Source organism: Wyeomyia smithii, chromosome 3 (assembly GCF_029784165.1).
Source record: "Wyeomyia smithii strain HCP4-BCI-WySm-NY-G18 chromosome 3, ASM2978416v1, whole genome shotgun sequence".
NCBI lineage: Eukaryota > Metazoa > Arthropoda > Insecta > Diptera > Culicidae > Wyeomyia > Wyeomyia smithii.
The window spans coordinates 38,044,736-38,066,106 of NC_073696.1; the positions used below are offsets into that span (position 1 = coordinate 38,044,736).

Below are 21,371 nucleotides of genomic sequence, written 5' to 3' on the forward strand. Positions count from 1 at the left end.
GTATCGTGCCGTGTCAAATAAACTAATTTTAAACCAAGTGTGACTTACAGGGTGTTCAATAAGTTCGAATACAACCTTCCATCATTGTGTAGGTGCACACCATCTATAGATTTGCTGACATTTGTTGTTTGCCTACCGCGCACGATGAAAGAGTACCGCGTCGTCGTAGTAAAATTGTTTGCGGCACGCAAGTCAGGAGTTCGTGTTTCCTGATGGAAAATTCTTTGTCTTGTAACAGCCGCCCAATGTCCAAAATGTTTAACTGTGGGCACCGACGTTGGACGGCATCCCTCCATCCGATATGAACATCCCACAGTTCCAGAGCGCCACATCGGTGATGTTTTGGGGCCGTATCCAGGTGTAGGGAGATTCCATTATCATTACGTCCTTCAATCCGGGTTGCCACATTTATTTCTGGTATTGTTTTTTTCCAAAACATTTGTATATCTGTGTCACGGACCGAAAAAATCTTTATTGAGCAAACTAGGAATGGTGGATGGAAAAAAATCTCCCTTAGCTTCATTTTTCTTGGTTCAAACATATACTTAGGCGATAATCAAGATGCATAAACTGAACACGGTATTGGTAATCTTTCTCTTACGTTACCTTGATGGCTATAGCGTGTCCTCCCGCCAATACCGGGCGTATCGTAGTTCCATCTTGGCGGTCTTGGGCGATACTCCACCAGTTCCCCCGAACGTTCAGGGTTCCCAGGTCCTCTTCCACTGCATACAGCCAGGGTGTTCGTGGCCTTTCACGAAGCCGCCGACCTCTACCTGGTTCCCTAGTGAACACTATTTTAGTTATTCTTTCTTTAGACATTCGCACCAAGTGACCAGCCCACTGAAGTCTGCCGTGTTCAATATGGTCTATAATGTTCACTTCACTACACACTTGGTAAAACTCGTGATTCATACGTCTGCGCCACATACCATTCTCCAGATTACCATCGAGAATTGTACGCAGCACTTTTCACTCGAAAACTCCGAAAGCTTTCCGGTCTACCTCCTTCAACGTCCACGCTTCGTGTGCGTTTTATACAAAGCAAGTTATATTGACGTTTGCAAGTTGCGGGACCTGAGCTGATAACGCAATCCGCAAAAGGTCATATTTGCTGCTGCAATCCGCCTTTTCACTTTACGGGAAACATCGTTGTCACATACCACAAGTGTTCCAAGATAAACACAATCTTCAACAGCTTCAAACACTTTCCCATCACCTCAGCACCAATACCACTAGACCTGCCTCTGTCTCTACCTGCAACCATGTACTTCGTCTTGGTAGAGTTAATGGTCAAGTCTATCCTCGCCGTCTCCCTCTTCAGAGGCACAGAAGCCTCCTCCAATGCCCCGCGATTGTTTTCTATTATATCTACATCGTCCGCAGAGCCAAGGAGCATATGCGACCGTGTGATGATAGTGCCGTTCCTCTGTACGCCAGAACTCCTAATCGCACCTTCGAGTGCAATGTTGATCAGTAAATTCGACAGTGCATCACCTTGCTTCAATCCATCTAAGGTCACAAACGAAGTTGACACTTCGTCTGCAATCTGAACACTTGATTTCAAGCCATCAAGCGTTGCACGCATCAGCGTAATCAGTTCCGCCTCATTTCTTTTTACCGAATCGTACACTGCTTTGAAATCAATGAATAGGTGGTTAGTCTGCAAGTTCTACTCCAGGCATTTATCCAGGATCGTCCACAGGGTAAACATCTGATCCGTCGTTGATCGGCCCCCACGAAAACCAGTCTGTTATACGCCGATGAAGGATTCCTCATACGGTCTCAGTCTGTTGAACAGGACACGCGACAGTATTTTGCACGCCGAGTTCGAAAGGGTGATCCCTCTGTAGTTGGCGCACTCTAGTCTGTGCCCTTTTTTGTAGACTGGACATATGAGGCCATCCAACCAACAGGTAGGCAATTCTTCCTCCTGCCATATCCTTAGAACAACATGATGTATCAATTGATGTAGCTGCTCACTTCCGTGTTTGGAAAATTCGACCGGGATCTCGTCCTTCCTAGTAGCTTTACTATTCTTCAGCTCTCGCAGAGCCTTCCTGACATCATCCAGTGTTGGTGGTTCTACAGCTTTACCGTCGTCATCTACGTTCATCCTGCTTCTCGATACGCTTTCATTATCACAGGCTCTCATAGAATTCGTTCTTAGTGTCTTCAGGTTTATTATTCGTTGGCGCATAGAAGCTGATCAAGCTTTGCCCTAAATTCTCAACACACAAAGTCATAGCGAATTTCTTTATTCCACCGTGTGCGGGCAAAACTACCGAGGAATAATGAAACGTCATCGCCATTTAAGACGTAAGTAAGAAAGAGATGCCAGATAATTGTTTACGAACTTAGCACGTGCGGTGGTGGGTTGAAGCTGACAAATTTTACAGTGCGCTTCGGGCAGCACGGCAGATCAAAACTTGGTCAAAATCGAGCGAATAAAGAAGGGTTTTGACAGCAGTTAGTGCGCTTCCAGGTCAAAACGAGGTGCGCTGGTAGAATAAAGAAATTCGCTATCAGTCAGCTTCTCGATCACTATAAAACAAACTCCGCGTTCTGTAGGTGGTATTCAACAATTGGGTTGTTTAGCTTTTCATGGATTTCCGGTTTTTATATATCATCTGAAAGAGTGTAATTTTCTGAGCAAAACGTGATTTTTTAAAACGTCATATCATTATCCTTCGATTTTTAAATGAAGAATAAGAATTCACTCTAAATCGCTACAATGACAGTTGGTATATGGGCGAGCTGTCATTGTAGCGATTTCGAGCAGATCTCGTGCAGTTTTAAACCGTGATTTGAAAAGTGAAGGACAACGATAGAAAAATTTTTTTAATCACGTTTTACTTAGAAAATGCAGATCTTTTAGATGAAATAAAAAACTGATATAGCTAAACAACCCAATTCAGACCAAGTGAAGTCATCTGTTCCAATTTATCTTCCGGTCAAAAAGTTTGTTTTTAGGGTGAAATTCGTTATCAAGTCCTTGTCGGTCCGTTACTGTTACATATTTGAAAAATTGTCGCATCGAATAGTTTGAATTTTTCCAATTTCACGAACGTATTAGGATTAATTAAAGCTGCCGGTTTTACAACAGGATCGGTAAAGTCGAACCGCTTTGCAATTTTTTCCCGAATTAACGTCAGTTTTTGCGCTTCGTCCAAACCATATTCCGCTTCTTCTGCATCAATACCAACATAAACAGCATCAGTTTTTCTCACAAAAGTTTTAAAATCGTTTGATCGAATTCAACATTTGGAATTGATTTCGGTTCGACGGAATAGCAGAAAATTTGTACTTTTGGCAATATTCTGTAATTCTGAAATACAGTTTCAGTATTGTTTTTTTAGTTGAAAAATTTGTTAAATTCAGAAATATCTGTATAGTGGCGTTGATATGCACGCTCACCTCATCAATTTAAGCTTGTGTTTTTTCAGGTGTCGCGACAAATATGATTTTGAAATAGGCTTTAGCATGTTGTGGCAGAATTGAATAAAGAACCTAATTAAAACTAGTTGGTTGGGCAGTTAGCCTTTAATACGAAGGGTTGAATTAAAACCCTGTAAAATCGAAACTTCACCAAAATAATTATAAAATTTGAAATTACACTTTTATATCACACTTTTACACTTATATAAAGTTAGAGTAATAGTTTAAATTAGGAAATCGTGTGTAAGTTTTTTGCAGCCAATTAGCTTGATGTTCTCAGTAAAAGTGAGCACACAATACAATCAATAAATTGGTATTTAATTCCTAATAGATTTTTAGTTAAAAGTAAAACTTGGACATTATTTGAACAATTTCATTTCAGTATGAACGAGTCAATTTATTTTTCATGTGTATTTAATCATTTGAACTCCCGTGTTGTTTACATACGTTGCTTGATGACGGTCCCTCGTATGCAATTTCTTTCAATGAAGAGCAATAAGCACACTCCTTTTTAAAATGCGATTATATTAGGAGGTGAGGACATTTTATGTTTTGCTTGTTACAAATTTTCAGAGGAATGATTCATAAAATACAATAGCATTTCACGATTGACACAGATACGTTTTTAAATTCTAATTTACTACATTGACGTTTTTAATTCTCGTTTGACAATTCCATCAAAATAAAATCATAACAGAAACACTCTGCTACCGAATATGTGTTCACCTCTCGCTATACGACGGCTGTCAGCCGCATGAATGACGTTTTCGCTCGACGAAAAGAACAGCACACATACACTCGTACTCCAATTACCGTTTTTCTCCGTGTTTTCCCATCGGTATTCCATGACTCAATGCATGAATGAAGCGATTTTTCCCCGTTACGGTGTTCGTGCCCAGGGAGTGATAGCTTGTCAGTGCAACACACCAACACCAAGACAGGCAGGTTGTTGCCACTATTATTTGAGTTTGGAATTTTTCAATCCATCGATGATAATGACATTTTCAAAAGCTAAAGCGATGTGTAATTTTAAAAATGTTTTTAAAGTCGTTTTATTGGCCAAACTTCAAATTGGATAATCTATGATTGTGAGTTTGAGAATTTTGTGGTGATCCGCAAATCTAATATAACGCTATCTGGCAGCGCGGTCTGTGTGCAAAGAAATGTGACTCGATCCGACTTATGCAGTAGTGTAGTGGCTAGCAGAATAAGTTATTGATTTGCCTGTGCTGGCCGGAGGAGCTGTGGTACGGATATTGGCAAAACGGGAGAAAATATTTTTCGCTCGAAACTGTAGCTACAATGATTAAGCATTCGGTGCATAAGTTAAAGGTAACCCTCGTGAAAAGAAAAGTACGGTAAGCCAGGTGCGTAACAGAACGGGTACGGACAGAAACTTTCTCGCTAATCGACTCAGCAGGAATTTTCCGATTCCACGGGCGGATACGTGTTCCGACGATTCATGCTCATCGCCTGACAGTCGCAGCGGTTGCCAAATGTAACTATCGAGTCGGAATCGACTGTCGGAGAAAAATTGCGAATGAAAATCGACCTTTCTGTGCTTCGTAATTCGACGGATTCCACTCGAACCATTATGTCTGCAAGGGCAAGTGCTGGAAGCAAACGGTAGCAGCGGTGCTCACCTATGGCGAAAATCGCCTTTCGCTTAGCAGTTTTCGATCCGATAAGAGATTGAAATTAAGCCTGATAATTTTCGCTATCGCTTGGAATGTGCAGCCAGCGGTTCGAGGGGGTTCGTGCAAGTAGCAGAACAGCGGAGGAATAGTGGTGCGTTGTGTATATGATAAATACAATTCTCTGTCGTGAGGCTATCCTCCACTGGCAGGCTGCATCTAATGTGAAAAGTGTAAGCTACGTTCGCGATTCAAGTGATTCAAGAATGTAAACCTGTGTCTCGATAAAATGAATGCTGTATTATAGTAGCTGCAATATATGCGATCACTGGGTCCAGCGAAGAGAACGAAAAAACTGTCCTGTTCATAAGGCTGATTCACCTAGATGAAGTGTATAAGCGGTCATCAAAGCCATTGTGTGGATTGCGAATTTTAAAGTTTCAAAATGATTATTTCCTATTTAGGCCAAGAAGATTTATTAGTTTGTTTTGGGCTTGTTTGTGATACTGTCTTAATTATTATTATTACCGCGTTACATCACCAGGGTAACTCAAGTTGAAAGGCAGCAGAGAAGTATTGAGAGTTCTGATAACATATTGAAAATATATTCAATTAAACATTTTCTGTAATCTAAATAAAAATTCTGAAATGAAATTTCACTTTGTAGCAACCCTTACTTTTCCTTCGCATTTTCTTAAATTTTCACAGTGCAAAGCTCAAATTCTGTCAATCAATTCCGCTAATATTTAATCTAAACTAGTTATGTTGTTCTATTTCTCAGACGAATGTGGAAGAATGGCCTTCTGAATAACGTCATATTAAAACGCAAATTAGTCCGTTAATTAGGTAGTTGAGGAAAGTTTCTAATTTTTTAAAGAATACAAATTCCTCAATTATAAAATTATATAATCATCAATACTTTGAGTTTACCGCACATAGTAGGCACCGCTGCTATCACTTAAACTTGGTTCTCCAGTGATTGAGCGCAGCTGGACCGTAATTTGATTACTGTAAGTTCTGTTGACATATCCTATCTTCGGACATGTTTGGGGAACATCGAGCTAAACAAACTAACGACGAAAAAAACTAATTAGCAACGTTTCAGAGAACGCCGTGTGTCATGTAAATCTCATCGATATATTGGCATATTTTTTTGGAAGGCGAAATCGGATCTGTGGATAGTTATATTTTTCGGTGATATTTCTTGCAGCCAAAGCAGCTCAGCAGCAAACAGGCTAACCACGGTGTTGATGCATAGGGTAATCGAATGAACGAAAAGCTCAATCTGTAGTTTAACGTGGTGAGAAGAAAGTGTGAAAGAAGAAAGCAACATAATCGCAAAAAAGGTGTTTTTAGTTTTGATCCGCTTCGCCGGAGAGGCAAGCTGAGGGAGAGGAAGAATAGTTACAACAGTGCAAGTTGGTGTTAGCGTTCGGGCCATACCCGGAGAGCGACGAAAATTGTGGGGAACTGGGTTCCCCGCCAGAACAAGGTTATCATATCCTTTCTCATCTCCGGAAGCGCATTTAAAGGAAGTGCAGATAAGGCCAACCGAGCGGAGGTGGTTCCGCCGCATCGCTGTTGCACAGGAAGATGGCCTCCGGTGACACGGCGGCGATCGACACGATTGACGTGGAATCGGCCCTGTCCACAAAGAATTCCGAGTACACCACCAGCAGCAGCATCTACAACCGGGGGGAGCAGATCCTAGAGCCGGACGAATATGGTAAGTGGAACACTTTTTCGAATGGTTGTGGATGTTTGCTTTGTGTCCGTCCTTCTATGGCGCAAATATTTATCCGATAGAATGCTTAGGTTAAAACCTTTCCGCTGGTAATTTGAGATTGGGAGGATCAACTGTTTGATTGTTAGATTGGTTTGCAAAAAGGATGGGCGTTTTATGGTGATTCGTAAATGTTTAGCCATAGTTTCTAAATGGAACTGGAATAATGTAAAAATATTCAGCAATAAATTAGTAAGCGCAAAAGGCGCTCTACAACACTCAATATATGGTTTTAAATAAAATACTCTGTTTGATTAAAAATAAAAATTAGGTTAGATAGAACACATTTTTGAAGCAAGGCTGATTCCGTTGTTGGTTCCAAATTAAACCTAAAAATAATCGGCACCGGGCGAATGGGGCAAAAGACAGCTTCACGTTATCGCGTGGAAGTCGACAAAAATCTACAAACGTTTCTTGACGTCAAATAAAGGAAAAAGAAGAGCGAAGATAACAAAGATAAATCTTTGACAAACTGATTTCTATAGTAATATCAAATCAAATGAAAAAAATCCGAAGATAAAGACACGTTTACGAAGGTCAATAGAACTAAAAACAAGAAAATGAATGCCAAGAGAACTTAAAATCGCTTTTACAGCCCAAAAGAAGAGAAGAAAATGATTGATCTTAAATTTGAATCACTTTTAACTATTAGTGTTGAGCAGTTAAATTTAAATTTCATTTTAACTCAGAAGGATGATAAGAATATGATATTAATTAGCAGAAAACTTCCCGGTAAGAATGCTTCCAAAAAAAAAAAAAAACAAAAATAATTTAAAATATAAAAATAAAAGAAATAAAATTTTATAAAAACTGATGATTAAGCTTCTGAAAAAACTTCTTGTTCTTGTGGGATTTAGCTTAAAAATTTTTCTTCAAAACTACAATGAAAAGACTTTGTGGCTAAATGATCTTAAAAAGTCGAAAAAGAAAATAGCCTATTTAACTTGAAATCGCTGCTACAAAATACACACAAGAAAGAATAAGAATTTTTTTTCTATTAAACTCAAAGTCGTTAAAAACAATTTCAATGCCAAGATAGAGAAGGAGTCAAACAACTAAATAAAATGCTAAATCTGCTCGTTAGATTTAAAAAAAGACCAAAGAAAGGTTAAATTGAAGCAATCTAAAATTGAACTCAACGTCGCTGTTTCACGAGCTTAGATGCTAAAAAATAAAGGGCCGTCCACATTCCGTGATTCGTTTCCACGTGGACGCACCAAAAGGTTTGAAAAGGGCAAAGCAGAAGTTGATTCCAAATTTTGCTGTAATTCGTTTCGAAGTTGGAAGAGATTGAAAACAAAGAAGATTGTGAACGTTGAAGGAATTTTTTTTTGTTAATTGAGCGTCAGGAAGCTGCTATTAAAAATAAATACCAAATTACCCTAAAAATAACTAACTAACATTTCTTAAAGGTAGAAAGAAAGCATACAAAGTTTAAACTGAAAATATCCCTAAGATCCAGAAGAAGCCGAAGATTATTTTTTGTCTTGAATAAAACTTCAAGTGAGTAAAACCATGTTAAGGGAAAAAGCTAAAAATCTAAAAATGAAGATGAGAAAAGGTTGAAAAAAAGGAGGATTCTGAACAAAAAGAAAGATCTAATTACAGTTGAGAGTCCAGCCTCCTGAAAAGTACTGTCTTTCCGTTACAGCAAATTTTAAACTAATTCGGTTCTCATCGTATGGCACAGCTCTCCCTGCTTCCGAAACGTTTGGTACACAGCCTGACAGCTACTGACAGCGCACAAATGCAATGCTAAACGGGCTGTTATTTTTCATCTCATTATGCCTGTTGGTATTTCCAAGCTGTCGCTAATGGCCTTTACGGCACGACATCCTTTGGAACAAACCCTAGCGGGCTGTCAAGTGATTATGATTCACGAGAGTAGGACCAATGCTGAAAGCGAGGTGGTGCAAAACACGTTTTTTCTCACGTGGGAAATAATATCGAAAGTGGGAAAATATATGAAACGGTTTGCTAAATATTCATTATCGCATCAACCAATATCATCGATGACAGCCGCAGCCGATCAGCAGGCACTGTAAACAGCGCAGGCCAAACAAAATACATGCGCAAGAATGAGCTGTCATGTTCAACATAAGACAGTTTCGTTGCCTGTGTAAGCTTCAGCTGTATGTGAGCTCTCATAAATAGCTTATCCACGAGACTGTTATAGTAAAAAGAGAGCCCAGTCGTTAGTATAGTGCAGTACTTTTCCGAGGCTTGGTTGAGACCAAAAATGAAAATAATAACAGAGCAATAAAATTTACATATCTTTCACAAATGGAAGCCGATTGTCATTTCCAAAATTTTTTTACAAACGCATTTCAAGCTTAAACTCAAGAAACTAAAATAACTCCGAATTCAGCTGAAACCATTCTGAAGCATTAACGAAAAATATTAGTGGCTGTTTTCAAGTTTTGCTGATAATAATCAAAAACGTTCAAAAGAACAGAACAATTTTAATTTATATTAACGCTTCTATAAGCTATAAAATCCAGGAATCAAATTAATCAAAAATGTTACCTGAAATGACTAGAAGAAACAGCGAAAAGGGCACAACTGAAATTAGTTTCGAATTAAAGAAAAATGGAAGTAGCAGGGAAACTCTTAAACCAAACCAAAAAGGCTTCAAGGAATGAAAGGAATGAATCCCGAATTTAGTTTAAAATAACTGCAAAATGTCCCTGTAGGCTAGAAAACGCCAACAATAGAAATGAAAGTTTGAAACGTTTCAATTGAACAGAAGAATATAAAAATTCTTCCTTAAATATATAAGTAAAAAATAATCTGAAAAAAAACAATATGAAGCAAACTAGGTATTCCGAATAAACTAAGAATGCTTGAGAACGCTACTGGAATCCACAAAAAAATAAATAAATAGGGGAACTGCTCCATTATTCATCTCAGCCCGTATATTCATCTCATTCAACATGTAAACACAATTGAAAACAGGAAAAAATGCATATTTTCTTTTTAAACTAATCTGCTAATCAATGAAATGGATTCTTCTTAGGTCACTTTAGATTCCTCATTAGGTATAATGCTCAAAAACTCACTTAAATGCACTAAATTTGATATTATAGTCGGGCATCAGCACTCGAAAACTCATTTAATTCAATCACCTACCTCAGAAAACAAAATCCGCGCATCGATCTATACGGCTACAACGGAACTCGTTCAGCGGCCAACCAAAGATTGTTTCATCACTGGCGGACCACTTTTTATTTCAATCACTAAACAAAATCACTCACTACACTAAGAATACTTTAATCTTTGAAATGTTCACCTCAAATTTCCTAAAACAAGCTTGAAATAGCAGAAATATATGAGATGAATTTCTGCAATTTCTAAATTTCAACTGTATGTATTTTCATCTGTTTTCACTGCGTTGAAGAAAATCAAGAGTTGCCAAATCAGTTTCTGTTAATACGAAAAAATCATACTGAAAATGTTGAATAATTCCGACATAATTGATATAAATCGAGAGCACTGCAGTAGTTACCTAGGTTACCATTTGTGCACGTAAACAACTACAGCGGATATCTAGGTAACCTACTACGACGGGCTGCGGCTACGTTCATTCATGATAATGTGATTCATTCATGATTAACAGTGAGATGAGTATGGGGGCATCGTGAGATGAATAATTGAACAGTGATTCAAGTTTTGAGATGGATATGGAAGCGTTGTGAAAAATGGTTTGTTTTACAAAACTCAAGATAAATCTAGCTAATTTTACTAAATATACAATGCAAAACGATTCCATAAGAGTACGTAAGCATATTTAGCTTATTTGTTCAATGATTTCGTGAAAATTTTGTGTTTAATCCGTGCATTCTTCGTGAATATCGGCTTAATGAGATGAATAATGGAGCAGTTCCCCTAAATACTGCCACAAATTGGATGTAAATGATCCTCCTATATAAAATCTTCTTGTGTTTAATAAACGTATGTGCACACCTTCTTTGTTGTTTTCTGGACCCAAACTCACTTCGGAGTCAAAATATTCACAGTATTCCTTAGTCTCATGTTTTGATTCCAGTTCACAAACGTCCAAATCATACCCATACGCAACGCATACTTATTTAATCTAATAAACATAACAAATTCGTCTAGATATTCAGATTCGACATATTTTCAATTATTTTGTTTGCAACGATATAGTGGGGGGTCTCCTACGAAAGGCAGGAAATCAAAAAGCAGAATCACGAAAGGCAGAATCACGAAAAGCAGAATCACGAAAGGCAGAATATTTCATAAGGCAGAATAACGAATGACAGAATCACAAAGAGCACGAATGGCAGAATCAAAAAATTGTCTATTTTCTTTTTAACAACACACACTAGCGGCCTTTGGCCGACTCTATTGTTCAAGTGTATGCTGTCCTTACTCGCTACCGCTCGTTCGGACTTAACTAAGGGAAAGAAAACCTGTTTGAATCATCCTAGAAAACCAGTAGATCAGTCGTTTGTATACGGGAGGCCGCCGCTTCCGACGGTGAGTCGGCGGCCGGTTCGGACCGCGGTAACCACGGCGACTTTGTGCCGCCTCGGTTCCTTGCCCTCGATTATGCGTCTTAGCCGCATGAATTGTTTTATGTTAATTATAACCAACAATCCGTTGAGACTACTGTAAGTTATACCTAAAATCGAAAAATTACTCTCCGCGATGCTGTGAGAATCTTGAGGACCTGTGCCAAACCAGTCTGCGCGGTCCAAAATAGAAAATAGTCAGTTATAATTCATACTGCACAATGAATTCCGGCGAGGGCCAAAGATAAAACAATTATTTAACATAGATATTAAAAAATATAAGAACTAGATTCAGCTCACATTATTCCTGAAACCACTGAACACAAGTATCAAAAAATTATTCTTGTAGGACTAAGATAATTAATTAAAAAAACTTATGAGTTAAATCAGTGGTATATAAAATTCATCAAATACAATGAAATGCTTTTTGGTTTGCAACAGCTGGTTGTGAATAAGCTCTTGAAAATATTCAATTTTGATTTAAAATATCAAATATCCAATATCAAAGGTTGTGAAGGGAGTATGATAACACAATTGCTGAAAAATCTTATTAAATACATAAATCTGATACTTTAAAGGCTAGGGTTTCAAAAAGCTTTTACCGAATCTCTCTAGTTAACAGCCCGTTCTGCTAGAATTATCTGTTGTATTTAAGAAAAGGTTCCTGCTGTTGTGTACCTTTTGATATGTTTCACGTGAATCATCTTCAAATCACATCATGTGATGTGAAAGTGTAGTTAATGAAACCCCGAAAAAGTTTCGAAACAAACATTTTGTTTTGAGACAAATTAAACAACGACAACGACTTGTTGAAAAGGTTTATTAATCCAACTCCCTGAAGTGAAAAAGAATTAAATATTTTGTTCCGTAGTTAGTTGAATCATTGTTATATATTTAGTATTGCGATGGGCCCCTTTTTTTGAAGTTCACTCGTACGTAAATGTTTTTGAAAGCGTGTGATTGGAGAAATCAAAAATTTAACTGAGAATGCTACTTGTTTGGAACTACTGATGATGATCCAAAAAAGTTTATCACTCGTAATATACATCCTTGTTACTGAATACAAAAACCCTAAATGAGATCCGGAAACTGCAAAATCACGCTTTAATATTGTCAAAACATGTTCCAGCAAAAGTAATTCCTAATTAATTTCCATTAAGCTAAACTGCCTATGATCGCATAACTGTAACAATCGACATTTTATGGATTTCGTTTTTTTTTTTGGGAAATGCTTGAAATCCCAACTGGTCTCGAGGTACGATGCTGCCCTAACAAACCAGTTGTCGTAGGATCGAGTTCCGGCTTGGGAGAGACTGTTAGTTTTAGTAGGATCGCAGCGCTAGCCTCGCAATTGTCATGTACATTTAACAGTTAGAGCGGGGGCCTAGTGTGGTTGATAACGTCTCTGCCAACCACGCTCTACGCCTGGGTTCGAATCCCACCGCCGACATAGGTGTCGATGGTTGTGAGGTGGCGTGATCCACTCACAACCAACCCAACTGGTCTAGATTCAATCCTAGCCGACACCGGGAGATTTTCTTAGGCGAAAAATCTCTGGGATCACGCCTTCCATCGCATGAGGAAGTAAAGCCGTTGGCGCCGGTCCGTTAATAAACGGGTCGTGAGTTAGGGTCCTGGGTGTGGAGTCGCTTCCCTGGGCGTCGGTGATTGGCCACAACAGTGGCGGAACTAAACCGACGGAAAATAAGCGAGAATAAAAAAAAAATACATTTAACAGTTGACTGCGAAGTTTGTGTATAAATAACAGAAGGTTTAGAAGGAGTTCCGAATCGGAATGTCGCACCAAGGTTTTACTTTGCTTTTTGCTTGAAATAGTATGTACTTTTCTGCAAAAATATGCTTATGTTTGTTTGAAAAAAATTATAAAAATACCAAGTTGTTTTGTCACACAGCGTAAATAATCGGATAATTGTCACACTACTCGCTCGTTCCAACTTTTTTGTCAGAAAATCTGTGATCTAAATCTACATCAGCATCAACTGGTATTCGGTCGGGTTATTCTGGTCTCGTAATCTAGCACCGGTGATCCTTTTCTGGTGTTCAACTCGTACTCATTGAATCTAAGAAAAACTGTATTTCCAATGTGGTAGATTCCAAAATCAGCTTGAGAGTGACGGCATAAAAGTATCGTTGTAAAAATTTCATCAAATTTACCTTCAAAGGTGATGTTCAACGCATACATATTAGAAAGCGGTGCATTCTTCATAACACTAAGTTTAGTTGAACTGTTGAACTTTAAGGTCAACATATAAAAGTGTCATTTGCTCGAACAACCAATTCTACAAATGTAACAATTATGCGATCATAGGCAGTAAAGAAAATTAGAGAATTAGAAAATAGTTTCCAATCTTAGAAATAAAATACTATTTGAACTTTTCTTAGGTTGACCCTGATTACTTATTAAAATGATCACTGCAGCTTCAATTTTCAACACAGAAAGTTTATAATTTCTCGTTTTCGCAAGAGTTTTTGCTAATATTGAATTTCATTTCGTTTTTGGTAGAAAAAGTATACTATTGCCAGTAGAGAAAAGAGGTATTGGAGTAATACTTCGAATATCGCTCTTTATTTAATTCAGCGTTTTTGCATTCAATTAACGTTCAATAAGTACTATCGTAAACCGATTGACTGACTAATTAAATCAAACTGCACTAGAACGACCGCCTCTATAATAACATTTCGTGATATATTGTTGACAGTAAATTTCAATTGTTTTATTCTTGGAATGTAATTTATAATTATTATATTGTTTGCTTGTCAAACTAATATCGTGTTTTTATTTCTATTTTTAGGAAAGTTCATTAGGGATACACCGGGCAAGACCATCCTTGCAGATGGGGTAAGTTACACAAGCTCATTAGTTTGACGAAAGTGCTTGGCTTCTTTCTACTCGAAAATCAGTTTCCCAGTGAGGGTCAATTTCTGGGTTTGTTTACAGATTTTTACGGCTAGTATCGATTCGGGATTATTCTATTAAGGTTTTGCTGGAACTTCTATGCTCTGTTCCGTGATAAGTTTTCCATTAGTTATTGAACAAACGCGGTTGAATCGTTTTTTGTTCATTTTGTTTAAGACTTGGTTCGTAAACCTTTTATTTTTAATTTTTGTAAAGTAAATTCTTTTTTTAATAAGAATTGTGTAACAAGAACATACATAATTGACTCATATTTATTTTTTTAATTTGTCTACTTCCTTGTGAGTAAATCGTGTAGTTTATTAATTATTCATTATGTATTATTTTCTTTGAGCTCAGCTTGATGTCTTATCCTTGCTATCAACCACCATCGTAAACACACGAGAAGGGGGACATGTTACAGGTGTCACCAAATAAAAACACCATGTTTCCTGTTTTTTGTGTCAAACCATTTCCTTCTGGCGGCCTTGTGACGAACGGCCATGATAAGGGCATATTCTGCGACGGTCACCGAAACCTTGTCCGCTTTTAAGCTACTTGTGCTTTCTAACAGCATTAGTGTATTGCATTACTGATGTACTTAGTACTCCGTGTCTTTTTGTCACCTCGGTACCTCAAGGGTGCGATTAGATGTAGCTGAATGATTTTATATTGCTTTCCCAGTTTTGGTTTCATGTTGGCCCATAAAACCCAAGGCAGGATGCATGAATTCGAGAAAACAATCACAGCTGACTCTAAAGCCTTGAGCCGAGCGCTAATCGTTCCTGTATTGTATTTTCGTGTTGGCTTCATTCTACTGGGTTTAGTGACTTTCTTTTTCGCACACCGACTGACCGGATACAAATTTTCGGCTCAGTTCGAAGTGGTGGTAAAGTAGTATAATAAGCAATGCGAACAGGCCATTCGGATGGGCTTTAACGGCAGAACGTCACGCGCCGTGGCAGCGCGCGGTTCTCAGCATGTTTTTCTGTCCGATTATTATTGCTCTGTGTGTGAGCGCACGCCGTGAGTCATTAGAAGCTTATTCACGTGGCATAATAGTGGAACAGGAATTCTCTTTTGGATATGCATTGCCGTAGCTCTGCTATGTCCGGTGCGCAGGGTGGTTCTATTATCTATTGTGATGGGCATAAAAAGTTTGGTGAAATTGCGACCCATTTTTAATATTTTATTTTTATTGTCATTTTTAATTTTGCTGCAACATTTGTATAGATGTTTCTATGAGCAAAAGATGCCATTTTGTGCTATTGGTTATTTTGAGCCATGACTCATTTTTGAAAAGCTATGTAAAAATCTTCTTATATATAAAACAAAGTAGACTGTTGGCTACCGTCACGGTTATCGGTTGAACTATCTAAACATATAAAAATGCAGCTCTGTCTGTTTGTCTGTCTAATCCATATAGGCTTGGGAACTACTGAACCGATCGGCGTGAAATTTTGTATAAAGGGGTTTTAGAGGCTGAGAAAGGTGACTAAGATAGTTCGAGACCCCTCCCTTTTCTGGAACACAAATTTTTGCACATCTCGAAAACTGACCAAGCAAATGGAACCAAATTTGGCATATGGATGTCATTAGGGGTAACAAATATGCCTATAATGGTTTAACAGCCCTCCCTCTTCTATAAGGGAGGGCTCCCATACCAATGAAACACGAATTTCGCACAGCTCGAGAACCAATCAAGCAAATATAACCAAATTTTGTATGTTAATGTTTTTAGATGTAAAAAATAAGAAGGGTCAAATTTTTTTCACAACTCCAGAACTAATCGAGTAAATGGAACCAAATTCAGCATATGGAGGTTTTTTGAGGGCAAAAAATATTTTATTGGTGGTTCAACACCCCTCCCACTTCTGCATGGGAGGGCTCTTAAACAAATCCAACATCCAATATGAGTACCTCCGGAACCAGAATGATGCACAAAAGCTAGAAATCGATCACAGACCCCATTTTGAATTCTAAGAAGGCGACTTCCGGTGTCTGGAATACAGCCGAAACTGACCAAATACCACCCAATATGGGCGTTTCTTTAACCAGAATGGCGCTCAGAGGTCAGAAATTTTCTTCAAATGCCATTTTGAAATCCAAGATGGCGACTTTTGGTGTCTGGAAAACAGCCGAAAACGACCAAAGAACGCCCAATCTGGGTGTTTCTTAAACCAGAATGTCGCTCAGGGTAAGAAATTGTCTCCAAATGCCATTTTGATACCCAATATGGCGACTTCCGGTTTTGGAAAAACAGCCGAAAAAGACCGAATATTGCTTAATATGGATATTTTTGTAATCGAGATGATGTATTGAAGTCAAGCATTGACCCTGGACACTATTAAGAATTCAAAGATGACCACTTTCAGTTTCTAAAAAACATTAAAATACTGAACAACACCCAACATGGGTATTTCTGGAATCAGATTGATGCCGGAAAAACAGCTGAAAATGATCGAATACCACTCACTATGAATATTTTTAGAATTGAGGTGATGTACAGAAGCCAAAAGTCGAGGATGTTGTCATTCCGATAAAACCAATCATTTCAAACGATTTTTCTTTTGACTTTGATCATATCCTATGGCCGATTAGTCGTGCATTTGCAGACTATAAACGAATCGCAAGGAATCAATGAATTTGAAACGTTTAAAATTATTAAATTGAACACAAAAGTTTGCCGGGTCAGCTAGTTCTATATAAATATATTCATGATTACAAATATTTTCAGGCCCAAAACGGTGTGACGTCTTCGGCAAAGTTCGGCAAAGTTATTCCGAAAAAATATGCACTCTCAAATTATTTTTAAGAAAAAAATTGAAAAAAAAATCAAAAAATTGATTATTTTCTCTTGAAAACAATCATGAATCGACAAAAAAAAAACCAAGTTATCCGTAATTGAAGATGTTGAAATTTTTAACTCCTCGTTTCAAAATTTTCGGTCCTTCTACTGTGCTCGTGTGAAATATTTGTAGAATTTTGTGACTCATCAGTTTGTTCGGCAATGGAAAATATCATAAACCATTTGAATGGTAAGTGCATTACTTCATCACAGGAACGGTTTCACAACGTCCAATTAAAAAAACTAATTTTTTCAAACGCTCTAATTTTTTTCAATTGTTGAAATTCTTTACCTAAATTAGGCTAACTTTTCCTCGAAATGAAGTAGAAATTTTCAATAGTTTCTCCATGTTGAAATTTTCGTATAATACTTTTAAACAAGCATAATATTTTCAAAATGAATGAATGAAAAAGCTACGAGTTTTGGGTATAAACTGGAGCGTATTACTTCCAGTGATTGACGTATTACTTCCAGTGATTTTTCGGTTTGACCGTCACAGAAGGCGCTCTTTCGCTTCTTTACTATACAAAACCTCAACTTATCGCTGAATCTTTTCTCTAAAATTCGGAAGACTTACTCATTCACTTTCGTGGCGACAGGTCGTTAACGACCCAAATACCAAAATACATCTCCACATCATTAGCTCTTGGACTAGTCCTCTCCAATCACCCTTAACACCCTCCGGTGTCAGGCGTTCTCATCCACACCACATATCCAACGAGTACAGGCTCTACACGATATGTAATAGTGTTGATATGTCACCGAGAACACACATTATAAATTCTGAATAAATTTTAGTAAATAATTAATTCATCACAAAACCTATTAAAAAAAGAGAGTAGAGTATCTCCGGAAGAATCAGCGTCCTGCAGAGCGCAAACTTCGTGTGGATATGCATGCTGCGGGATTTCAGCTGGCTATGTAAACCGTAAAAGATCTTGTTTCGTCGACCACTTCATAGATACCCCCATCTATCACGATCTCAGTACCAAAAATCAACGAACTTCCATACTCTCCACCAGCCATCATGTACTTTGTTTTGGTAGACTTGATGATAAGTCCAATTCTTCCTTCTTCTTGAAAGGCACGAATGTCTCTTCCGCTACTCTGCGGTTAATACCGACGATATCAATATTATTCGCAAAGCCCAGGAGCATATGAGACTTCGAGATAATAGTATCGCTGCCTTCGCACGCCAGCTCTTCGTACTGCACCCTCTAAGGGAATATTGAATTACAAATTCTAGAGCCCGTCATGCTGCTTCAGATCGCCTAACGTCACGAACGGGTCCGAAATTGCGCCCGCCATCCAGACGAATAATTAAAAGCCGTCAATGGTGGCACGAATCAGCTTTATCAGCTTTGTTGAAAACTGTGTTTAAGCATAATCTGCCATAATTCGTTGCGCTTAACTGAATCGTATGCCGCCTTGAAGTCTATAAACAGATGATGAGTCTGCAAGTTTACTTCCCTGAACTTGTCAAGAAGTAGCTGCAAGATGAACATTTGACCCGTTTTAGATCGCCTTTCCCGCAAACCGCACTGGTATTCTTCGACAAAGGCTTCCTGCAACGGCCTCAGTCGATTAATTTATTCCCCGCGGGTGATGCCATATGGCATCAACTGACGTATAAACTTTGACAGCAGTTTAACAACTATACTTGAAATTTCGTGTCTCATCGGTTATCAGGTTCCCTCACCGTTACGTTGCACATGGCAGGTATTGGTAGGGAAGCGGTTCCTGGTTCCGTTTACTACTGCATAGAAACTTCTCGTGTCGTGCCTGGAGAAGCTTGCCTACGCCTCCGCGAAACATCTTTCGCAGTGCTCGCATTTCTTGCGTTGATGGAGTCTCTTTTCGACCGCTCTAGCCTCTGGATAATTCTCCCTCATCTGGCACGTCCGTCACCTCTTGACACTTCGCATCCCACCACGTGTTGCGTGTGGTTCCTGCGGTCGTGCCCAACACCTCTCGCGCTGTATTGCTGACCGTATCGCGGATGTGCTTCCACTGTTCGTCCAGGTCTCCAACTGCTTCACCAATCCGCTCATCAGTTTTCCGAGTGTACCTCAGCAGCTACTGCGTCAGCTGAAAATTTCTGGATGTCTATTGGACATTGGCCAACCGTATCCTCTTCAAAGTGCTCGTTTTGTATACGAAAGCCAGGCGCGAATCGTTTTTACTACGATATGGAGATCGTTTGACGTCTGAAAAATGCCAACCCTCAACCATAATATGGTCAATCTGAGAGCAGGTTTCGCCATTAGGGTGTTGGCATTTGTGTTTCTGAATATCTTTTCGTGCAAATAATGTGCTACAGATTGCCATTTCTCTGGCTGCGACGAAGTTCAACAACCTCAGGCTATTCTCAATTCGAATGATATCTAACAAAATTGGCACGAAATATAATGTTTGTACCAACTAGACAGGCTCTGTGCAAATATCGATTAGGACATTTCAGATATGTGTTCCCAAGAGCTCTCCAGTCAGCACCCCTGGTTGATTTGTTATTAGCATCAATAGTACGACATAAAATGTTATAACAGTTATTATTAAAAAAAACAATTGGCCCAAATTTAATTCAAAATCAATATCATGCATCCAACCATGTGAAAGTTTCTCCTTCACATCTAAATTGTGACCTTTACCGTATCCAACGTATGAACGAGTTTCTTCTGTCAAAATCATGGCCACTTCCTCTGATCCGCAGCTTATCTGGTTGGTTTAAATAAGGCCGCAAACAGAGCAGACAGTACAATTGCCTTCAAACTATCTTCTCAGATCATTCGTTTCTAACTTTCATTATAATGCATCTTTCATCAGCAGTTGGTGAGAGAATTTCGTCTCAATACCAAACTTATCAAAACTACGTTGAGGAATATGTTAACTGTTCCAATGCGTAAAATCTAATGTGAATATATGTGTAGATGTGTAGAACGACTCATTAACAAACAATCAAACTATATTCAGTATTGTGATCAATCTCCTTTTGTTTTTAAACAAATATTCATATTCTAGATATGATCAAGGATTTTTTCTTTGATTAGAGATTTTTATTGTCAAAACTCAGTTCGAAACGGCAACTCTGGGCTCGCGTTCATTTTCAATTTGGCTTCTGAAACAGAAGGATCAGCAGAAGTTCTTGAATATCTTTCGAGAGATGATGCATTTGAAGCACATTCAACTATACAACCTTTTTAAGTTCCGTCATTCTCGCTTCTGAGTTTACGATGCTGCATATGAAGCACATACAACTGTACAAGTTTTTTATGTTTCGTCATTCTCGCTTCTGCGTTTACGAAGCTGGTCGTTTTGCTGAGGTAATGAAACAGCGGTAACTCACCCCTTACTTCAAGCAAAAAGCTGATAGCTGATTTTGTTGATCAGACACCGAGAGCGAGAGCCATGTGGAGGCTTTACATCTCAAGCGCAAATCGGACCGCGAAACTGCAACAGAACTCCCAGCAACCAGCTACCACAGCTCACACACAGGCACACAGGCTGGCTAACACCGAGTACGCACACAAATGGATGTCAGAAGTGGAACGAAAAGAGCGACAGAACTGGTTCACTGATCTTAAACCATATAGATGCAGGCAATCCGTTCGCGAGCTAATTAGAAGAGACAGTTCTTTGAAAGAACGGAATCTTTTGATCGCGAGCGAATTGCCGAGTGAGTTGATCAAAAGAACCAGTTTATAGGGAAAACCAGTTCTACTGAAAACGATCAAAAGATTTCGTTCTTTCAAAAAAACTGACTCTTCTGATCAGTTCGCTAGCGGATTGCCTGCAGCTATACAGTCATACCCAGTGATGGCATGAACTCGTGCAAAGTTGAACTGAGTAACACTTTTCCAGATTTGAATCCAACTTGAATCTGCTTCCTCTCGATAGTTTGAGTTTTTTTGCACCGCACACTCTGATCGATTGAGTTTAAATGCGTGCAATGCATGCAGTGCACGATGTATCCAACGATGCAGGCGATGATGTGACGCGATTAGTTTTGGTTTTAGATCGAATTTATGCTTTCAAAGGACAATGCATCAAATAATTGCAGCAGACGCGGCGCGAATTTCATAGCAATTCGATTTTTATGCAATTGTTGTTATGCAGGATTCAAACTCAAATCTAACTCAAGTGTAATGCACTGTTAGTAGGGTTTACGTGCAAACCGAAAATAAATGTGCAAGCAAGTTTTTAAACTCACTTGGATACGAGT

The 21,371-nt window shown here is 38.6% G+C and overlaps 1 protein-coding gene across 19 annotated transcripts in view; it reads left to right on the forward strand.

The window, feature by feature from the left end:
- The first annotated feature begins 4,600 nt into the window (after window positions 1-4,600).
- LOC129732845 (phosphatidylinositol 4-phosphate 5-kinase type-1 beta) overlaps window positions 4,601-21,371 on the forward strand; it is an 84,354-nt gene continuing 67,583 nt past the window's right edge. For 12 of the 19 annotated variants that reach the window (XM_055694187.1, XM_055694190.1, XM_055694191.1 and 9 more), the window contains exons 1-3: window positions 4,611-4,770; window positions 6,283-6,798; window positions 14,204-14,250. In XM_055694187.1, coding sequence (XP_055550162.1) covers window positions 6,666-6,798; window positions 14,204-14,250 — 180 coding nt within the window. In that variant the 5' untranslated portion in view covers window positions 4,611-4,770; window positions 6,283-6,665. Of the gene's footprint in view, window positions 4,806-4,953; window positions 5,306-6,282; window positions 6,799-14,203; window positions 14,251-21,371 lie in introns of those variants that run through there. The other 7 variants (XM_055694180.1, XM_055694173.1, XM_055694174.1 and 4 more) reach the window with 7 other exon arrangements.